General features: G+C 36.8%; 1 protein-coding gene across 10 annotated transcripts in view; it reads left to right on the top strand.

Annotated features, from left to right (window-relative positions):
* WDFY3 (WD repeat and FYVE domain containing 3) overlaps window positions 1-19,952 on the top strand; it is a 364,802-nt gene that overhangs the window by 228,556 nt on the left and 116,294 nt on the right. For all 10 annotated transcript variants that reach the window (XR_005215912.1, XR_005215911.1, XM_037830163.1 and 7 more), the window contains 5 exons: window positions 1,154-1,335; window positions 3,171-3,402; window positions 4,700-4,860; window positions 7,043-7,154; window positions 19,138-19,328. Coding sequence is in view for 8 of the 10 variants with exons in the window: in XM_037830163.1 (XP_037686091.1) it covers window positions 1,154-1,335; window positions 3,171-3,402; window positions 4,700-4,860; window positions 7,043-7,154; window positions 19,138-19,328 (878 nt within the window). In the remaining 2 variants the exon portion in view is untranslated. The remainder of the gene's footprint in view (window positions 1-1,153; window positions 1,336-3,170; window positions 3,403-4,699; window positions 4,861-7,042; window positions 7,155-19,137; window positions 19,329-19,952) is intronic.

The following is a 19,952-nucleotide window of genomic DNA, read 5'->3' as shown; positions in this document are numbered from 1 at the left end:
CTATCCCTCCTCTTCTTAAATACTTTAAAGAGCAGGTTAATTTTGTTTGTTTTGTTTTGTTTTTTTAATTCAGTTTTATTGAGATATATTCACGTACCATACAGTCATCCATGGTGTCTAATCAACTGTTCACAGTACCATCTTATAGTTGTGCACTCATCATCCCAATCTATTTTTGAACATTTTCCACACACCAGAAAGAATCAGAATCAGAATAAAAAATAAAAAAGAACACCCAAATCACTCTCCCATCCCACCCTATTTTTCATTTGGGTTTTGTCCCCATTTTTCTACTCATCCATCCACACACTGGATAAAGGGAGTGTGATCCACAGGGTTTTCACAATCACACTGTCACCCCTTGTAAGCTACATTGCTTTACAATCACCTTCAAGAGTCTAGGCCACTGGGTTGGAGTTTGGTAGATTCAGGTATTTCCTTCTAGCTATTCTAATGTAGTAAAACCTAAAAAGTGTTATCTATATAGTGCATAAGATTGTCCAAGAGTAGGTTAATTTTTGACTAGTTCAATATTAAAATTAGATTAATATTAACTCAGTTTTCTTAGCGTGGTCTGACAACATTAGGTAGCAGTGAGAAGCCGGATTAGAGTCAAGAAGTGATTGGCAAATATAACTAATTCAGAATACATTCCTGCATACAGTTTACAGTTGTCTGGTGAAATGCTAAACTTAGATCAACAGGTAATACCTGTTCCACACCATGAATCCCCTCCTCACCACCAGCTGTTGCCAGGCTGAGTTCAGGGCAGTACAATCACAAACTACTAACAGATAGTTGCCTGCTTATGTCATTGAGCAGAGCATATAGCAAGTGTAAAATTTTTAATTTTCTTGGCTCTTTTCCTTACCCATGCTGTAATCAAATGCATGCCAAACTGTAATTTAAAAGATCTTTTATAACAGACCATAGCAAGTAATAGCCAGTTACTATCTTTTTATTGTTGATTATAACTTCATTTCATCGTAACTTTTTTAAGCAGAAGAAAGTAAAAATATATTCTGGGTTTTACTGGTTGCTACAGAGAAAGTAAATGAATGGTGTCTTCATTTGCATCATCATATTTGTTTTAGCAGAAAGTCAAAACAAGCTGTTCTAATTTTTTTTTATCCCCCCACCCCCGTTATTCTAGTTGATGATTTTAGTGAAGAATCCTCTTTCTATGAGATTCTCCCATGCTGTGCTCGCTTTCGGTGTGGAGAGCTTATAGTTGAGGGACAGTGGCATCATCTGGTTCTGGTGATGAGCAGAGGCATGCTGAAAAACAGCACGGCAGCCCTCTATATTGATGGACAGCTTGTTAATACTGTGAAGGTAAGCATGACTGCACCTGCCCTTGTAAGACTCAGCCTGCTTTACAAGACAGTCAGCGGGGAGTGTGTGAGGGGGGATGTGATAAAATTACTGTCTAATTTTCAGTTGATCTCACAATACCCATTTGAATAATATGGTAGAGTCACATGGCTGGCTAATTCATATCAGTATAGAAAGGAGAATCTACAGGGTATTAAAGAAGTTAGCAAATATGTCATTGGTTGAGCCAGACTGGTAAGTGCTTTTTCGTAATACAGACACCATGGGAAGATTGGCCAAATAAGCTGTAAACACACTATTTTGTCACGCCATTGTTATTATTGTAAGTAGTCTATTACTATATTCTTTTAGAGATGGAATTGTTTTTTTATTCATTATTTACAGATCATCTAGATTAATCCCTGCTAATGATAGTAGGTGCTCAGTTATTTTTGTTCAATGAAACAGTGAGTGAATAAATATTGTTCTAGATAGCTGTACTATCACATTCAGAAGAAAGGGAAGAGAGTTGAAGTAAAAAATCAGAACTTCCATTTTCAGAATTAGGATGAATGCTGCTAGTTATTTTCTACAGAACTCAGCTAGCAAGCTTTTAAGATTCTTTCTTAACTTCTAAAAGATAGTATCCATTTTATAGGGATGGCACTTGAGAGAAGTAACAAGGGCTAAATTTATGCTTTAGCATGAATAGTGTAAAGATCACTGAAATTTGTAGCTTCTTTGAATACCTATCCGTCCTTAATGACAGTGATATTTTGGGTACAATGATTCAATGAGAAAACTAAAATGTACCTTGTGGGAGTAATCATTTATTTTTATTTTGATTTTGATACGTGAGATAAGTTGAAATGGGTTTTTAGGTTATCCTAGATCATTCTTTTGTTATTTTTAGTATTAGTGAAAATAAAAACATCCTCATGTTCTAGAGTTGAGGAGTAGGAGGTTTATTGTTGATATATTTACGTCGTCATTGTCAGTAGTCACAGTCCATGTGAAATTAACTTTCGATTATGTGCTGGCCTTCATAATCATACTATTAAACTATTAACATCATCAGGAACTATTCTTGAATATGAAGAACAATAATAAATGTGATCTGAAGCTGTGATTGTTGTGACAAAACAATCAGTGGAAAAGTCCTTCATTCCATCAACTGATGAAAGCTGCCCATACAATAAGAATCTACCTGATTCCCTTATCCCTTATATTCTACCTAATTATGTATTTATTTTAAGTGAATTGAATCATAATTTAGGCACCTGTTCAATAAACAGCATTGTAATTTCATAACTGAGCTTGTCATACAATCTCATGCATACAAATATTATGATATACAAACTTTTGAGTTTTCCAGTATTTTTATAGCACTTTAGTCATTATAATACACTTTTCATCAGTACTTTTGTTGAACACATTCACGTAGTCTAATTGACACAGCGAAGGCAACATAACTAATTTCAAGATTGCCTGTATTCCATAATGAAAAATTCTATTTTTTATATAAACTCTAAAATTTTGTAGAAGCATTGTTAATTTAATATGCAAATCAACCAGACAGTGATAGTATCTCTATATTTGTTTGCTACCATTTCTAGCATTACATAGGTTATCTGTATCAGAAAGTCAGATAACAAATTTCTAACTTCCATATCAGGTACATGGTTTCAGATACCACTACAGATTCCAGAATCCCAGCCTGTCCCAACCTTGACTATTTTTGTACATATGTAAAGCTGTTTGATCTTGGGAAAATGAAAACAGACTTTGTAAAATAGTTATTTTCGTGAGCCAGTTGTTTTTTCACATCTGAAACAATTGCCTTGTTTTCTTTGTAGCTTCATTATGTTCACAGTACTCCTGGGGGTTCAGGTTCTGCAAACCCCCCCGTGGTGAGCACAGTTTACGCTTACATTGGGTCTCCACCAGCCCAACGCCAGATGGCTTCATTGGTTTGGCGCCTGGGACCCACACATTTTCTGGAAGAAGTTTTACCCCCTTCAAATGTTACTACCATTTATGAACTAGGACCAAATTATGTTGGAAGCTTTCAGGCTGTATGTATACCATGTGAGTAACTTACTCTTAGCTCTTAACGCTGTATGCAACTTAACTTCTGACATATGGATGCATGTGTATGACGCATAAGGTTATACATTATGTTTATCAAATAAAAGGGCCTTCTCCTTTAATTTTCTTTGGTTTCATACTATACACCACTTACTCCTCTTAAATGCTCTCCTCTACTAACCATAGGGTACTTACCTGATTGCTCTTATGCCTGATTCTTAATTATCCAGCTTCTCTTATTCGCTCCAGGATGTAGATATATAACCCCCAAGAGTCTAACCTCAACCCTATCCTCTTTCTGTAATGTCTCTTGTTACATGAAGTAGTTTAAAGCATGGTTACTCTGTTTAAAGGAAGGAAGGGGAGGTCCATAAAACACATATATATGTTCTCTAGATTAGACCATTTAACACCACTTCCACTCATCCTTTGTTCCTACAGTCTACCTTTTGTTTTCTTTTCTCCCCAAAGGAATTTAAACTGATAATAAGCTGCAATTCCTTTGTAGTATTCTTTCCAAATGATATCTTCTATTCCCTTGTTCTAATTCTACTAAGGTTCTCAGAAAAGTTAGGACAAGTGGTAGTAACCCTATAACCAAATAAATTGTCTTTTCACTTCTGTCCTTGATTTTGTTAACATCTAATGATAGCTAACACTTACTGAGCATTTCCTAAGTGCTAAAAGTTAAAACACATGATGGTTAACTTCTGGTCCCTCCACTGTATTGCTTTATTCATCTCCTTGAAACAGTTAGGTACTGTTACTGTCACTCCCATTTTGTAGGTAAGGAAACTGTCCAAGAGAGAATTTAAGGTCATGCTGCTTTTAATTATAAAGCAGGGATTCAAACTTGGGTCATCTAGCTCCAGACATATGCTCTCAACTACTCTGTGATGTCTAGAAAAATATGTGAGGGCTCTTGCTGGGGAGGTTATCACCAGGTTCATTGACTTTCACTCATTTTCATTCCCTTTTTCCTTTGAACCTAAGATGTTCTGTGATTTGGTTGAGAAATTCTTTGTCTTCCTTTACTTTATGCTATATTTTAGGCATATTTTAAGAGTGTAGCTTGGAATGTTAAGCTCTATGACCAGAGCTTTCCCTATTTTTTAACTATAAAGAAATAAAATAACTCTGAAAAATAAAACATTTTTTTAATTTAGCTCCCTTATTCCATTTATCTATAAGATTCTAACATCCACTCATTTTAAAATGATAAAATAATAATAATAAATTTGTGTTATGATAAGGAGAAAGACTGACAATTTTGAAAAGGATTGTTCTTCTTTTGAAGGTAAAGATGCAAAATCTGAGGGTGTAGTCACATCTCCTGTGTCATTAGTACAAGAAGAAAAGGTATCATTTGGACTCTATGCACTCTCTGTGTCTTCCTTAACCGTGGCAAGAATCCGGAAAGTATACAACAAGTTGGATAGCAAAGCCATTGCTAAACAGGTAAGCAGAATGATTTCTAAGTGAGCTATGGCTAATTCTCACTGGGAAGATATTTCGAAGCCTTGTTGTGGATGCCACCAAAATAGGAGTGGTTGCTAAAAATAATGTCTCATCTTACTTGTATTTGGTACATTGGACTTTGAATTTATGCCAAAAACATTTGGATTTTTAGCTTAATTTGAAAAAGTGAGATTATTCTTATAAGTGCATTGTTTATCTTAATTAGTATATTTTCATTGGCAATTAAGAAATTTAACTTGAGAAAACTAAAGAAAACAATTGCTGTTTTTGAGGCAACAACAATTTTGGGGGAGTGTAGGTCATCTAATTTGTGTCAGACACCATTCTGTTCAGGACATAGTAGTGGGGAAAAAAATCCTGCCTTTATGGTTCTTACAGACAACAATAAAGACAAAATCTAATCATCAAGTATCTTGGAAGGTGATGAGTGTTATGCAGAAAAATAATACAAGGAAGGGGAAAAGAGACCTCAAGGGCTAGCAGTTAAGTTTGCAGTTTTAAATAGGGTGGTCAGAGGAGACCTTACTGAGAAGATGGGCAAAGCCTTGAAAGAGATGAGGCAACAAGCCATGGGAAACGGAGGGTAGGATGTCCTGATGGGATGAGGAGTGGTGTGTTCCAGGTGCTGAGGACAATGTGTTCCTGCCCCGGACACAGGTGTGCCTGGAGGAGGATGAGAGAAGGCCTGGGTGGTAGGAGAGGAGCCAAGCAGGAAAGGAGGCTAGACTGCTGAGGGCACTGAAGACCTTGTAAAGGTGCTGGCTTTGCTGAGTGGGACAAGAAGGACGACAGGGCTCCCAACACAAGTATGAAATGCTGTGACTTATGTTTTAACCAAGATCACTCTTTTTTTGAGAATAGACTGAAGGGGAACAAAGGTAGAAGCATGGAAACCAGTTATGAGACCAGTACAGTAAATCACATATACGAGAGATGATGGTAGTCCGAATGAGGTGGTATTAGTGATGATGGTAAGTGGTCAGATTTGGGATATGTTTTGAAGATCGAGCCAGTAGTTTTTGCTGATGAATTGGATGGCGCTATGAGAGAAAGAAGGGAGTCAAGGATAATTCCAAGGTTTTGGACTTGAGCAAAATGGAGTGATCTTTCCTGATTTGGAGTAGATTAGAAGGGAATATTAAGAATTGTTTTGGAAAAGTTTGAGAAGCCTATCATACATCTTAGTAGCCTTATCAAGGCCTCAGAAAATAATAATCTGGAGTTCAGAGGAGAGATTGGAGTGTTGTGCTATTTAAAGCCATGAGACCAGATGCATTCTCCAAAGAGTGATGTAGATAGAGAAGAAGAGCAGTTTAAGGACTGAGACCTTGGGCATCCCAGTATTCCAGTATGGATCTGGCAAGATGAAGAAGAACCAGCCCAGAAGGCTAACAAGTAGCAGCCAGTGAGAAAAGAGAAAAACCAGGAGAGTCTGGTGTTACACAAAGCAGTAATTCTTTCTGTGGCAAATGCTCCATTAACAGGTAAGATTAGGACTGAGAACTGACCACTGGAACATCAGTGAGCTTGACTAGCCATTTTTGCAGATTAGCCAAGGTAAAGCCCTGATTGGAAGGAAGTCAGGAGGAACTGGAAGGAGAGGAGTTGGGAGCAGTAAGTAGGTATTGACAACTCTTGCAGAGTTTTGTCTGCAAATATATATACCTTTGTCTAAGAAACTTAAGCTGTACACAAATTTAGTTCTATAGTTAACAATAACATTAAAGTCCAGGATTATATTTGCTTGGAAACCACATCATGTGTTTACGAAATTTAACATTGCTCTTAAAGGCAGATTTTATCAATAAACTCCTGGTTAATTTATGTGACATTCACTTGAGTATGGAGTAGAGCTACTATTATGCTCATTGGTAGGGAATACTTTGAGGCAGGGGGTGAAGAGAACCTTTAAGCCACCACAGGGCTTCATCAAGAAAGACACTTGATGATTTGTCCTGAGATCTCCTCATAATCTTTATCCTAGTAGATGGTGCTGAGTTTCTACATCTTTGGAAATGTTTGCACATTTTAAAAAATGAATGCTCACCTTCTTGTGTATTCTGATAAGGACAAGATTTCCAATTAAGTACTTTTTCCTTTCAACTAAAAAAATTAAGGCTGTTCTTCCCTAGTTACATCATTTTCCTTTCCTATCCTTCAGTTAGGCATTTCCTCCCATGAGAATGCCACTCCTGTGAAATTGGTACACAATTCAGCAGGACATCTTAACGGACCTGCACGGACAATTGGGGCTACTCTGATTGGATATCTGGGTGAGTCAGATATTTGTTGTCATTGTTTTAAACTTCATTTCCCTTCAAATTTACATTCACTTTCCTCGCTTGAGGGGTGGTATTTAAGTTCATATTTTATTTAACTAACCTGTGGTGTTGCTGCCATTAGAGATTAATTTAACAATTCTAAACTCCAGTCAACTTTAAAAATTATATTCCCTTATAAGATCTCATCAACTTTCCTCCCTCTTTGTCAGCACTGGTGAGCACTGACTACCTTTTCTATGTACTTTAAAGAAAATTTGAAATTACATTTAAGGACAGATTTCAAAACTTAGAAATATTGTTGATTGTTGCATGATTTGGTGTGCAAATGAGTAAGCAATATTGACTGCTTTTTAGACTAACAAAAAGTTGGTATTGTACCAGCAGAATCCCTCATGTTTATCAGTCCTTGGCAGTTTTTGTTGTCCCAGTGTTATGCACATATCTTTGTTTTTCTTTTTTAATAATATAGCATTAATAAAACAGTTCCCTTTATTCTAAAGCTCATGATAGTTTTCCTTTATTCAACACTGCTGGATGTCCTCTGCAAATATATAGCAGCAGTGTGGTGTAGTGGAAAGAGTAGAAAATGAAGAGTTGAAAGATTTAGGTTCTAGCCCATATTCTGTGTGACATTATACCAGACATTTAAGCTTTATGAACTTCAATTTTCTTATCTATGAACTAATAATACTAGCCCTAAATACCTTAGAAAATAGTTTTCAAAATCCAATGCCAGAGACTTCCAGGGAAGATGGCAGAGTAGGGAGCTCCAGGACCCAGTTCTTCCACCAAAACAACTGTTGAACAGGCAGGAACTGTCTGAAACAATGATTGCAAAATGCCAGAGGCAAGAAGAACACTGCACAGCATCCAGGGAGGAGCAAGAGGAAGAGATTGATAAATTATGGTAAAAAACTGTAAAATGCTTTCTTCACGAGGTGGCCACTGGAACCCCCACTCTCCTGGAAGGCCACTGTAGGCTTCAGTCCCTGGATAGCTGCTGTTGACAGAAAGGGTCGCAAAAGTCCTCTTACCAACAACAGGTGTGGGCATGGCCTATCACTGATTACAGTTTATTTTTTAAATGCAATTTTATTGAGATATAATCACATACCATACGGTCATCTGAAGTGTACAATCAGTTGTTTACAGTATCATCATATAGTTGTGCATTCATCACCACAATCAATTTTTGAACATTTTCATTACTCCAAACAATAAAAATAAGAATAAAAATTAAAATAAAAGTAATATCGAAATCATCCCATTACCCCCCCCCCCCATTATTCATTTACTTTTTGTCCCCATTTTTCTACTCATCTGTCCATACACTGGATGAAGGGAGCGGGAGCCACAAGGTTTGCACAGTTACATGTTCATACTGTGTAAGCTATATAGTTACACAGTCATCTTCAAGAATCAAGGCTATTGGGTTGCAGTTCAACAGTTTCAGGTATTTCCTTCTAGCTACTCTAATACACTGAAAACTAAAAAGAGATATCTATATAATGCATAAGAATAACCCCCAGGATGACCTCTTGACTCCATTTGAGATCTCTTAGCCACTGAATCTTTGTTTCGTCTCCCTGCTTTTGGTCCAGAAGGCTTTCTCAATCCCAAGAATGAGTCTTCTCAATGGGAGTCATCTCCCATGTTGCCAGGGAGATTTACACCCCTGGAAGTCATGTCCCATGTAGTAGGGAGGGCAGTGAGTTTACCTGAAGAGTTGGCTTAGAGAGAGAGGCCACATCTGAGCAACAGAAGAGGTTCTCTGGGGGAGACTCTTAGGCACAATTATAAATAGGTTTAGCCTCTCCTTTGCAATAACAAGCCTCATAAGGGCAGGCCCCAAGATCAAGGGCTCAGGCTAACTAAACTGGTAGTCCCCAATGCTTGCAAAAATGTCAGGAATTCCCCAGGTGGGGAAGTTTAATATTACCACATTTTTCCCCAGTCCTTCAGGGGGGCTTCATAAATACTTTTTATGCTCTGCCAGATTATTCTGGGATGCATCAGGGCTTCACGCTAACCTGTACAAACCAACCAGATCTCACCCACTATTCAAGATTCCATGTAATAATTATTATGTTTGAATAAACTGACCATACAAGTTAAATTATATAACATGCTACAGAAAATACAGATTTTGCAGCAAATAAACATCTCTTCCTTTGGTCTCACATAGAAGTTGAAGTTTTAAAACATGGTCAATAGCCAGTGTGATTGTGAAAGCCTTTTGGATCACACTCCCTTTATCCAGTGTATGGATGGATGAGTAGAAAATGGGGACCAAAAAGTAAATGAAAAATAGGCTGAGAAGTGGGTGTTTTGGGTGCTCTACAGTACTTTTATTTTTTATTCTTACTTTCACTTTTTCTGTTACAAAGAAAATGTTCAAAAAATAGATTGGGGCTGAAGAATGCACAACTATATGATGGTACTGTGAACAATTCATTGTACACTTTGGATGATTGTATGGTATGTGAATATATCTCAATAAAATTGAATTTTAAAAAAATGAAAAATAAAATAAAACCTATGTAACTTCCTTTACCCTTTAGTCTGATTTACCTTAGTCCCAGCAAAGTCCATTTCATTCTTATCTCTAACTGAAGTCTGATCTGTTTTTCATCTTTTTTAACAGTTGCTATATGGGGTAATGCTGACATTCATAGGTGCTGAACTCTGGCTCTGAGTCTCAGGTGTCACACAGATACCCAAGTTACAGGGACCAACTAGGTTATACACAAACAGCTCAGCATCTCAGAATTTAGAAATTACCGTTACAACTCAAGAATAGAAGTGACTGCCGTAAGATCTTACAATCTAGGAACCTTTCCTCAAGTCCATTCACCTAGTTGTATACCTCACAACTTTGTTCCTACTTGTGGCTGCTCAATATTCCACTGCATGTAAACACCACAGTTCTCCATTCTGCTTATAAGTTGATGTACCCTTAGGCCACCTCCATCCATTGAAAATCGTGAATACTGCCACCATGAACACCAGCATGCAAATGTCCATTCAAGTCCCTGGTCTTAGTTCTTCCAAGAATATACCTGATAACAGGGTTGCAGGACCATGTGGCAACACCATGCTTAGTTTCCTGTGAAATCACCAAACTGCCCTCCAGATGTGCTGCACAATTCTGTTTTCCCGGAAGCCAACAGGGAATAGGTATATACCTCTCCACATTTTCTCTAGCACTTGTATCCCTATGGTTTTTTTTTTTTTTTTAAGTTTTATTCACACACCATAAAATCCATCCTAAGTAAACAATCAGTGATTCCCAGTATAATCACATAATTATGTGTTTACCACCACAATCTATATGAGGACATTTCCATTTCTTCTGCAATGAAAGAGGAAGAGGAGGGAAAAAAATGAAGAAGAAAAAAAGAGAAGAAAAACAAAAATAAAATAGAATTAAGAGGTCATACAACAACAATACCACCACCAAAAATCCCATACCACTCCTTTATATCCCCCTTTTATAGACATTTAGCTTTGGTATTTTGCCTTTGTTAAAATTACTGGAAATGTATTACAGTGTTACTGTTACCTATAGACTCTAGTTTGCATTGATTGTATTTTTCCCCTATAACCATCCCAGTTTGCAACACCTTGCAATGTTGACATTTATTTGTTTTCCCTCATATAAAAACATTCTTAGGTTTGTACATTTAATCACCATCATTGACCACTCTGGGCTTCACTATGTTATTCAATTCTTGTCTTTATCTTCTGTCTTTCCTGCGGGTGTCATACATGCCCCTAGCCGTCCTCTTTCAACCATACTCACACTCATCTTTGTTCAGAGTACTTACAATATTGCGCTACCATCACATAGTATTGATCGTGCTTTTGATTAGCTACTTTATATCGCTTGATCCTGTCTCTGAGGGCAGCTATTGTTTCAACCCTCCCTATATAAAGTCTTCAGCAGCCATTCTTTCAACCCTTCTTGGACAAGGGCAGAGGTGGTAGACATTTAAAGATGCAGGGCCTCCTCACGGCTTCAGGGGACAGTTAGCTGAAGGTCAGCATTTGGTGGGTAGCCAGGAAAGCTCAACTTTGGAGATCCGTTGGAGAATTTTTTGGTGTCCTTTCTGACTCCCTCCCCAGAGTTCTTTGGACCTAGTCTTCACTCCCTTCCTGGGTCCCTGGCCTATTTTTGGCTGGGAGAGACCAACATGGGACAGTCCTCTCCAAGGTGACCCTTCTACCAGAATTTGCCCTCCTGGCAAACGCATTGTGAGACTAAGAAAGGAATGTAAAAATCTATATAGACAGTCTGCCTGGGACAAAGGCTACCTGCTTCAAATACTTGGGAGAGTGAGGTCTGTCTCTCAGGGAACAGAGGGGACACCCCATACAACCTCCTGTAAACTGGGGAACTCCAAAATAACTAACAGCAAAAACCCAGGACTAGGCAGGCCCAGAAAGACAAGGAAAACCCTGCATACTGCATTCTTGGCAAACCTTCCTGATAGGAGGGCTGAAGCTCAATAAAATTTCTGTGATATCACTAGCTGGTTACAAAACTAAGACAGACATCCCAGGGAATAAATTCTGAAGTAAACATTTTAAAATGTTGAAATATATTGTGTGCATCGAAAGAGTACAGGACAAACAGACAAAAAAGCAGGAAATGATGGCCCATCCAAAGGAAGACGATAAAAATAGAGAAAACACCAATGAAGAAGAGTGTGAACATACTGAACAAAGCCTTTGAAAAACTGATCTTAAAAATGCTTAAGGAGATGACTAAAGTACAGAGAAAGAACTACCGGATACCAGGAAAACAATGAATGAACAATATGAGAGTCCAAGGAAAGAGATAAAAATTTTAAAAGGGAACAAAAGCAAACTACTGGAGTTGAAAACCACAATAACTGACGAAAAATGCCCAGGAGGGTTTCAAGTGCACATTGGAGCTAGCAGAAGAAAGAATCAGTGAACTCGAAGACAAGACACCTGATATGAGTCAGGCTGAGGAGCATAGAGCAAAAAGAAATATTGAAAGTAAAAATAGCCTAAGAAAGATATGGGGAACCATCAAGCACACCAATGTAGACATTATGGGAGTCCCAGAAGGAGAAAAAAGCAAGAAAGGGGAAGAAGGGATAGGCAAAGAAATAAGACAGAATTTCCCAAACTTAGCAAAAGATAAGAATATGCACATCCTAGAACCTCAGAGAACACCAAATAAGATAAACAAAAAGAAAAATATACCGTCATACCAGATTACACTATCAAATGAAAAGGACAATGAGAGAGTTCTGAAAGCTGCAAGAGAAATGCAACATGTTATGTATAAGGGAGTCCCAATTAGATTTGAGTTCCGATTTCTCAAACCATAGAGGCAAGAAGGCAGTGGGTTGAAATACTGAAAGTGCTGAAGGAAAACAACTACCAGTCAAGAGTTTTATATCTGACAAGACTCTCTTTCAAAAATGAGGAAAAGACAAACATTCTCACATAAACAAAACCTGAGGGAGTTCTTACCACTAGACCTCCCTACAAGCAGTGCTACAGGGAGTTCTTCAGACTGAAAGGAAAGTACATTAAACACGGTTCAAAGCCACATAAAGAAACAAAGATCTGTGGTAAAGGTAACCATTAGGATAATTATAAATGCTACTATTATTGTATTGTATTTTTTGTTATGTAACTCCACTTCTTCTTAACATCTGACAAAATTCAAATTCATTGATATATATTGATATATCTATATTTCTGGACATAACAATTTACAAAGATACAAGTGGTAAAAATTACAAAAGAAAATGGTGGGGGGACTGAGGGGTGTGGGAAGACTGTATGTGCATGGTATTGAAGTTAGTTTGGTACAAACCAAATATGATTGTTTTATATTTAGGATGTAAAATTTTAGCCTCATGGTATCCACAAGGAAAAGAGATGAAAAATATATTGAAATAAAAATAAGACACTCAATATGGTACAACACAAAAAAGCAAAAACAAACAAATATATATATATGCAGCCTTCGGGGAAAGGGACGGACTAAAAAGTAAAAGACTTATAAAGGCTAAATAGCAAAATGGCAGCAGAAAGTCCAGTATTACCAGTAGTGAATTTAAATGTAAATTTATTGAATTCTTCAGTCCAAAGAGAGAGGTTGGCAGAGTCAGTAAAAAAGCATCAGCCAAGTATCTGCTGTCTGCAAAGAGGCACACCTTAAAGTAAAAGAAACAAGGAGGTTGAGGGTGAAAGGATGGAAAAAATAAATACCATGCAAGTAGAAACCAAAAGAGATCTGGGATGGTGTTCCAACCCAGATGAGCCCTAAGACTGAAGAACACCCCTGGAACAGAGTTACCCATGAGTTCAATTAGGGACTTAAAAAACCGAAGACATCCTGGAGGTGGAGGGTCGGAAGAGTGAAGCCAACGTTCTGCCATTCCGCAGGGTGAGAGGTGTGCCAAGGGGGGGTAGACCTATAAAGGTTTGTGACAACGGAGTTTCTCACAAGATTTGGTTACAACAGGATCTCGTGAGATTTTGTTACAAGGTCTCCCGAGATTTGGTTACTAACAATGATTAGGGGAGGAAAGTTTTAATGCCCCCATTCCCTGGGGGTGGGGAGAGGGGGGTGCCTGTTGCCAGGTCATGCAGAGGGCTGTGTGTGTCTCACTAATGGAGGAGGGGGCGGGGCCCTGGGCCCTCACAGATGGCTATCTTAATATCAGATAAAATCGACTTTAAGTCAGAAGCAGTTACGAGGCACAAAGATGGTCATTATACATCGATAAAGGGAACAATTCAACCGGAAGATTTAGCAATTATAAATATATCTCCCTAACAGCAGAGCTCCAAAATACATGAAGCAAATACTGACAGATTTGATGGGAGTAATCAACCGTTCTACATTAATAATGGGAGACTTTAACACACAAGTCTCAATAATCGATAGAACATTAGTCAAAGATCAATAAGAGAATACAGGACATGAATGATACACTAAACCAACCAGATCCTACAGACATATATAGAACACTGCATCCAACAAAAACTAAATACACATGCTTTTTGAGTGCACTTAGGTCAATCTCCAGGATATTCCATATGTTGGGTCATAAAACAAGTCTCAATAAATTAAAAAATATTGTATATTCTTCTTCCACAGTGGAGTGAAGCTAGAAATCAATAGCAGAGGGAGAAATGGAAAATTTGGTAATATGTGAACATTTAAAAATGACCTCTTAAACAACCAGTGGATTAAAAAGGAAATCAGAAGCAAAGTTAGGAAATATCTTGAGGAGAATGAAAATGAAAATGAAAATACAACATACCAAAACTTACAGGATACAGCGAAGGCAGTGCAGAGAGGGTAATTTATAGCTCTAAATGCTTACATTAAAAAAGAAGAAAGCCTTCAAATCATTGACCTAACCTCCAACCTGGAAGAACTAGAAAAAGAAGAGAAAACTAAACCCAAAGCTAACAGAAGGATGAAAATAACAAAGATTAAAGCAGAAATAAATGAAATAGAATACAAAAACCATATAGAGAATCAACAAAACCCGAAGTTGTTTCTTGGAAAAGATCAGTAAAATTGAACAAACCTTTGCCTAGACTGACAAAGAAAAAGAGAGAGGATACAAATAATGAATCAGAAATGGAATGGGGGACATTACAATCAACCCCAATAAAATAAAAAGAACTATCTGAGGATACTGTGAACAACTGTGCACCAGTTAATTAGATAAGCTAGATGAAATGGGCAAATTCTTAGGTACACAAACTCCCTATATTGACTCCAGAGTAGAGGATGTCAATCAACCAATGACTAATAAAGAGATTGAATCAGTAATCAAAAACCTCCCAACAAAGAAAAGCCCAGGACCAGATGACTTCACAGGGGAATGCTACCAACCATTACATGAAAACTTAACTCCAGTTCTGCTCAAATTCTTCCAAAAAATTGAAGAGGATGGAACACTCCTTAATTCATTCTTCAAGACCAACATCACCGTCATACCAAAACCAGATAAAGATACCACAAGAAAAGTACAGACAAATGTCTCTTATGAATATAGATGCAAAAATTGTTAAGAAAATACTAGCAAACCAAATCGAACAGCCATATTAAAAGAATTATACACCATGATTAAGTAGGATTTATCCCTGGTGTGCAAGATTGGTTCAACATAAGAAAATCAGTTAATATAATACACCACGTTAACAGAATGAAGGAAAAAAAAAACATTTGATTTTTCAATTGGTGCAGAAAAGGCATTTGACAAAATACAACACCCTTTCTTGACAAAAATGCTTAGAACATTAGGAATACAAAGAACCTTCCTCAACATAATAAACGGCACATATGAAAAGTTAAAAGTTAGTATCTTACTTGATGGGAAAGACTGAAAACTTTCCTCTAAGATGGGCAACAGGGCAAGGATGCCCACTGTTGCCACTGATATTCAACATTGTGCGAGAAGTTCTATCCATAGCAGTTAGGCAAGGAAAACAGATAAAAGGCATCCCAACTGGAAAGGAAGAAGTAAAATGTTCCCTAGTTGCAGATTATATGATCCTATACACAGGTAATCCTGAAAAATCCACAGAAATCTCCTAGTGCTACTAAATGAATTCAGCAGAGTGGTGGGGTACAAGCTCAACACCCCAAAAACAGTAGTGTTTATATGCACAACGAATGAACAATCAGAAGAAAAAATTCCATTCACAAGAGCAACCAAACATCAGATATCTAGGATGTAAAGGACTTGGACCAGAAAACTACAAAAAATTGCTAAAAGAAATTAAAGAAGACCTAAATAAGTTGAAGGTTATTCTGTGTTCATGGACTGAAAGACTAAATATTGTTAAGATGTCAATACTGCCAAAGAAACTTATAGTTTCAAATACAATCCCCAAAAAATTCAGCAACCTTCTTTGCAGAAATGGAAAAGCCAATCATCAAATTTATGTAGAAGGGTAAGGAACCCAGAATAGCTAAAACCACCTTGAGAAAGAAGAATGAAGTTGGAAGACTTACACTTCCCAATCTTAAAACCTATTACAAAGCCACAGTACTCAAAACAGCATGGTAATTGGCCCAAGGACAGACATATGGGCCAACGGAATAGAAGTAGAAACTCAGCCGTCAACCCTCACATTTATGTCCGTCTGTTTTTTGACAAGGTGGCAAACCCCACTGAATTAGAAAACAATAGTCTCTTCAACAAATGGTACTGGGAAAACTGGATATTGATTTGTGAAAAACAAGGAGGACATGTACCTCAAACCACATACAAAAATTTACTCAAAATGGATCAAAGATTTAAATGTAAGAGCTAGAACTATCATACTCCTAGGAGAAAACATAGGAAAGCATTTTCAGGACCTTGTGTTAACCAAAGGTTTCTTAGACTTACACCCAAAGTACAAGCAACAAAAGACAAAATGGATAAATGGGTCCTTGTCAAAATTAAAATCTTTTGCACCTCAAAGGACTTTATCATGAAATTAAAACAACAGCCTATACAGTTGGGGAAAATATTTGGAAATCACATATCTGATAAGGGTTTAATATACAGAACATACAAAGAAATCCTTCAACTTAACCAAAAGCAACGTGATTTAAAAATGTGCAGAAGACTTGAACAGACATCTCTCCAAATAAGATACACAAATGGCTAGAAAGCACATGAAAAAATGTTCAACATCATTAGCCATCAGGAAATGCAAATCAAAACCATGAGATACCATTTCACACCCATTAAAAAGGCTGCTATTAAAAAATAATAATAATAATAATTGTTGGAGAGGATGCAAGAAATAGGAACACTCATTAATTACTGGTGACAATGTAAGATGGTACAGCCGCTGTGGAAGTTGGTTTGGCATTTCCTCAGAAAGCTAAGAGTAAAACTACCATATGAACCTGGCAATCCCGCTACTAAGTATATACCTCAAAGAATTGAAAGCTGGGACTCAAACAGATATTTGCACACCAGTGTTAATAGCAGCATTTCACAGTTGCGAAAAGGTGGAAGCAGAAGTGTCCATCAACTAATGAATGGATAAATAAAATGTACATATATATATATACACACATATACATACATACAATGGAATATTATTCAACCATTAAGAGAAATGAAGTCCTAAAACATGGGACCGCATGGGTGAACCTTGAAGACAAGTGAAATAAACCTGACACAAAAGGATAAATATCGTTATGACCTCACTGATTTGAAACAATTAGAATAAGCAAACTCAGAGTCAGAATCTAGAATATAGATTACCAGGAGACAGGGTGGGGATAAGCAATGGGAAGTTAAGGCTTTAAATGTACAGGGTTCCTATTTGGAATGATGGAAATGTTTTGGTAGTGGATGGTGATGGTAGCACAACATTCTGAACGCAGTTAATGGCACTGAAATACTTTCAAATGTGATTAAAAGAGGAAAATTCAGAATGTATACATTTTAACAGAATAACAATTCTAAAAGTATCCATGGAACTACATTATACAAATAGTGAACCATAAGTGGACTTTAATAGTACAATTGTACAGTAGTGCAATTTTTAAAATGTGCTATCAGTTGTCACAAATGTTCCACACCAATGCAAGGTGTTGGTGGTGGCGTGGTGAATGGGAATCCTTTGTTTTATGCATGATTGTTCAGTAAACTCACAACTTCTCTAATAAAGAACAAAAAAGTGCAGTGTGATAATATATATGAAGGCATTTTGTGGATACTACAGAGCACATGCAAATATAAAATGCATATTTGTTTTTATTTTTTTAGAACTCAATCCTGCTCAGAAGGCAGATGACATTCAAACAGTGTCTTTTTAAAAATTTCAAGAACATAGACATTTTTTTTCTTTTAGTCGACATACAGTTTGTTCTAGGACATGTATTTCCATGTAGTTATGCTCTCCTAGGCTCACTGGGCTTACTGTTACTGACATACTTAGCTAAGAAGCTTTGGCTCGTGAATACTACTGTGCTTCTCTCAGCTTATCTATGGGAAATACTTCTTCCCTACCAGCGTGACTTCCTCAATTCAGAATTAAGGTGCTTTTGCTCTGCCCAAGTTCATTGCCCAACAGCACCCAGTAAGGCACCTCACTCACCTCACAAATGCATTCCCAAGACCTCTTTACTTCTAAGTCTCTATTTCACCCAAGTATACACTGTATATACATTTGTGCTGCTCTAAAACCCAGCTCACCTCCACTCATTCCTTTTCTGCCTGCCAATTCTCCTCCACCCCAATCCAACTACATTTTTTGATACACAAATTTTTCTGTCTCTTTTTCTTTATGCAAGCACTCATCTTACAACATTTTATAAATAAAATTTTTAAATAATATAAAAGAGCTTTGGTCTATGTCTAAAATATAATTCTAGACTTTCAGAAAAATTATTTTAATTCTGGAACTCAAAAACATTAAACTGAAATACAACCATACCACATTAAAGTAGCACTTTAAAAGTTGTCTCTCTAGTCACAAAATTAATAAAACATGCAGAAATATTGACATTCCTGTTTCCTTTGTTTTTGTAATTATTTTCTCTTGGTATAATTGAATATTGATTTGGTACAAAGAAATATTGTATTATGATTTCCTTTTTATATTAAATTTTATTTCCTCATATCATGGAAAACTCTTAAATTACTTATTTTATACTCCGTGATACAGAATTCACTCCTCATGAGAGAAATAAAATTTGAGAGAAAAAAATAAACTTTAGATACTCATGAAAGGAACTGTGATTTGTTAAGATTTAGCACACTCTGAGAGTATATACATCAGTGTTTATTGGCCTCTCTCAAATTCTGGCTTTTAGTTTTTTTTTTAGAATTTTTTTAGGATAGAAAGGTTTTTTTAAAAAGTAAAATCTTAAATTAAATATTCCTTAAGATGATTTATTCATTGTTGTTCACATGGGGATTTTTTTTTAAATTATTTTTCATTATCTTTTAATCAGGAGTAAGAACATTTGTCCCTAAGCCTGTTGCCACTACTTTGCAGTACATTGGTGGAGCTGCAGCCATCCTGGGCCTGGTGGCCATGGCCTCTGATGTGGAAGGGTTATATGCAGCGGTCAAGGCCCTGGTTTGTGTGGTCAAGAGTAACCCACTAGCCAGCAAAGAAATGGAAAGAATCAAGGGCTACCAGGTTTGTAACCATAAATCTTTACCTTCACTTCATTTTACCCCCTCCAACCCCCCTCAAAAAAATAAAAATAAAAAAAAATAAAAACCTCACATTTTCATCAGTATTCATATTTTTTCATGCTCTGGAGAAATTATATTGCCTAAGTAAATTTAAAAAGCCAGTAGTCTGTTAAACCTAACATGTATCAAGTGTGAATTTGAGTTTTCTTTATTTTGGTACCACTTTTTCACCTATCTCTTCAAATTTTGCTCACTGAACCCTTGAATTAGGTTCCATTATTTCAGTATAGCTTTGATATATTTAAGCACATTTTCAGAACAACTGTTAGTCTGGTGGTTGTTTTTCTCTGTGGAAATGGTATAAAATGAAGTAGGGTCATAATACCACCTGCTGTAGTGATTGTCCAATCAGTAACAGATCGAGAGCTCTGTCAGTTTTCCTTGTCTCTCCTCTCCACTTCACAGCCAATTATTTTTTTTACCTCCGTTAATTACTTAGGGAATGTGAAAGCCACTACAATTTAATATGCATGTTCTTGCTATTCCTGAAAACTCATGTGGCATTAAAAACATAGGATTTTCATGCATCCACAATCTATATTCTAGATTTAGTTAGAAAGTTACT

This window comes from Choloepus didactylus, chromosome 3, assembly GCF_015220235.1.
Source record: "Choloepus didactylus isolate mChoDid1 chromosome 3, mChoDid1.pri, whole genome shotgun sequence".
NCBI lineage: Eukaryota > Metazoa > Chordata > Mammalia > Pilosa > Megalonychidae > Choloepus > Choloepus didactylus.
This window is presented reverse-complemented; position numbering and strand designations above follow the sequence as displayed.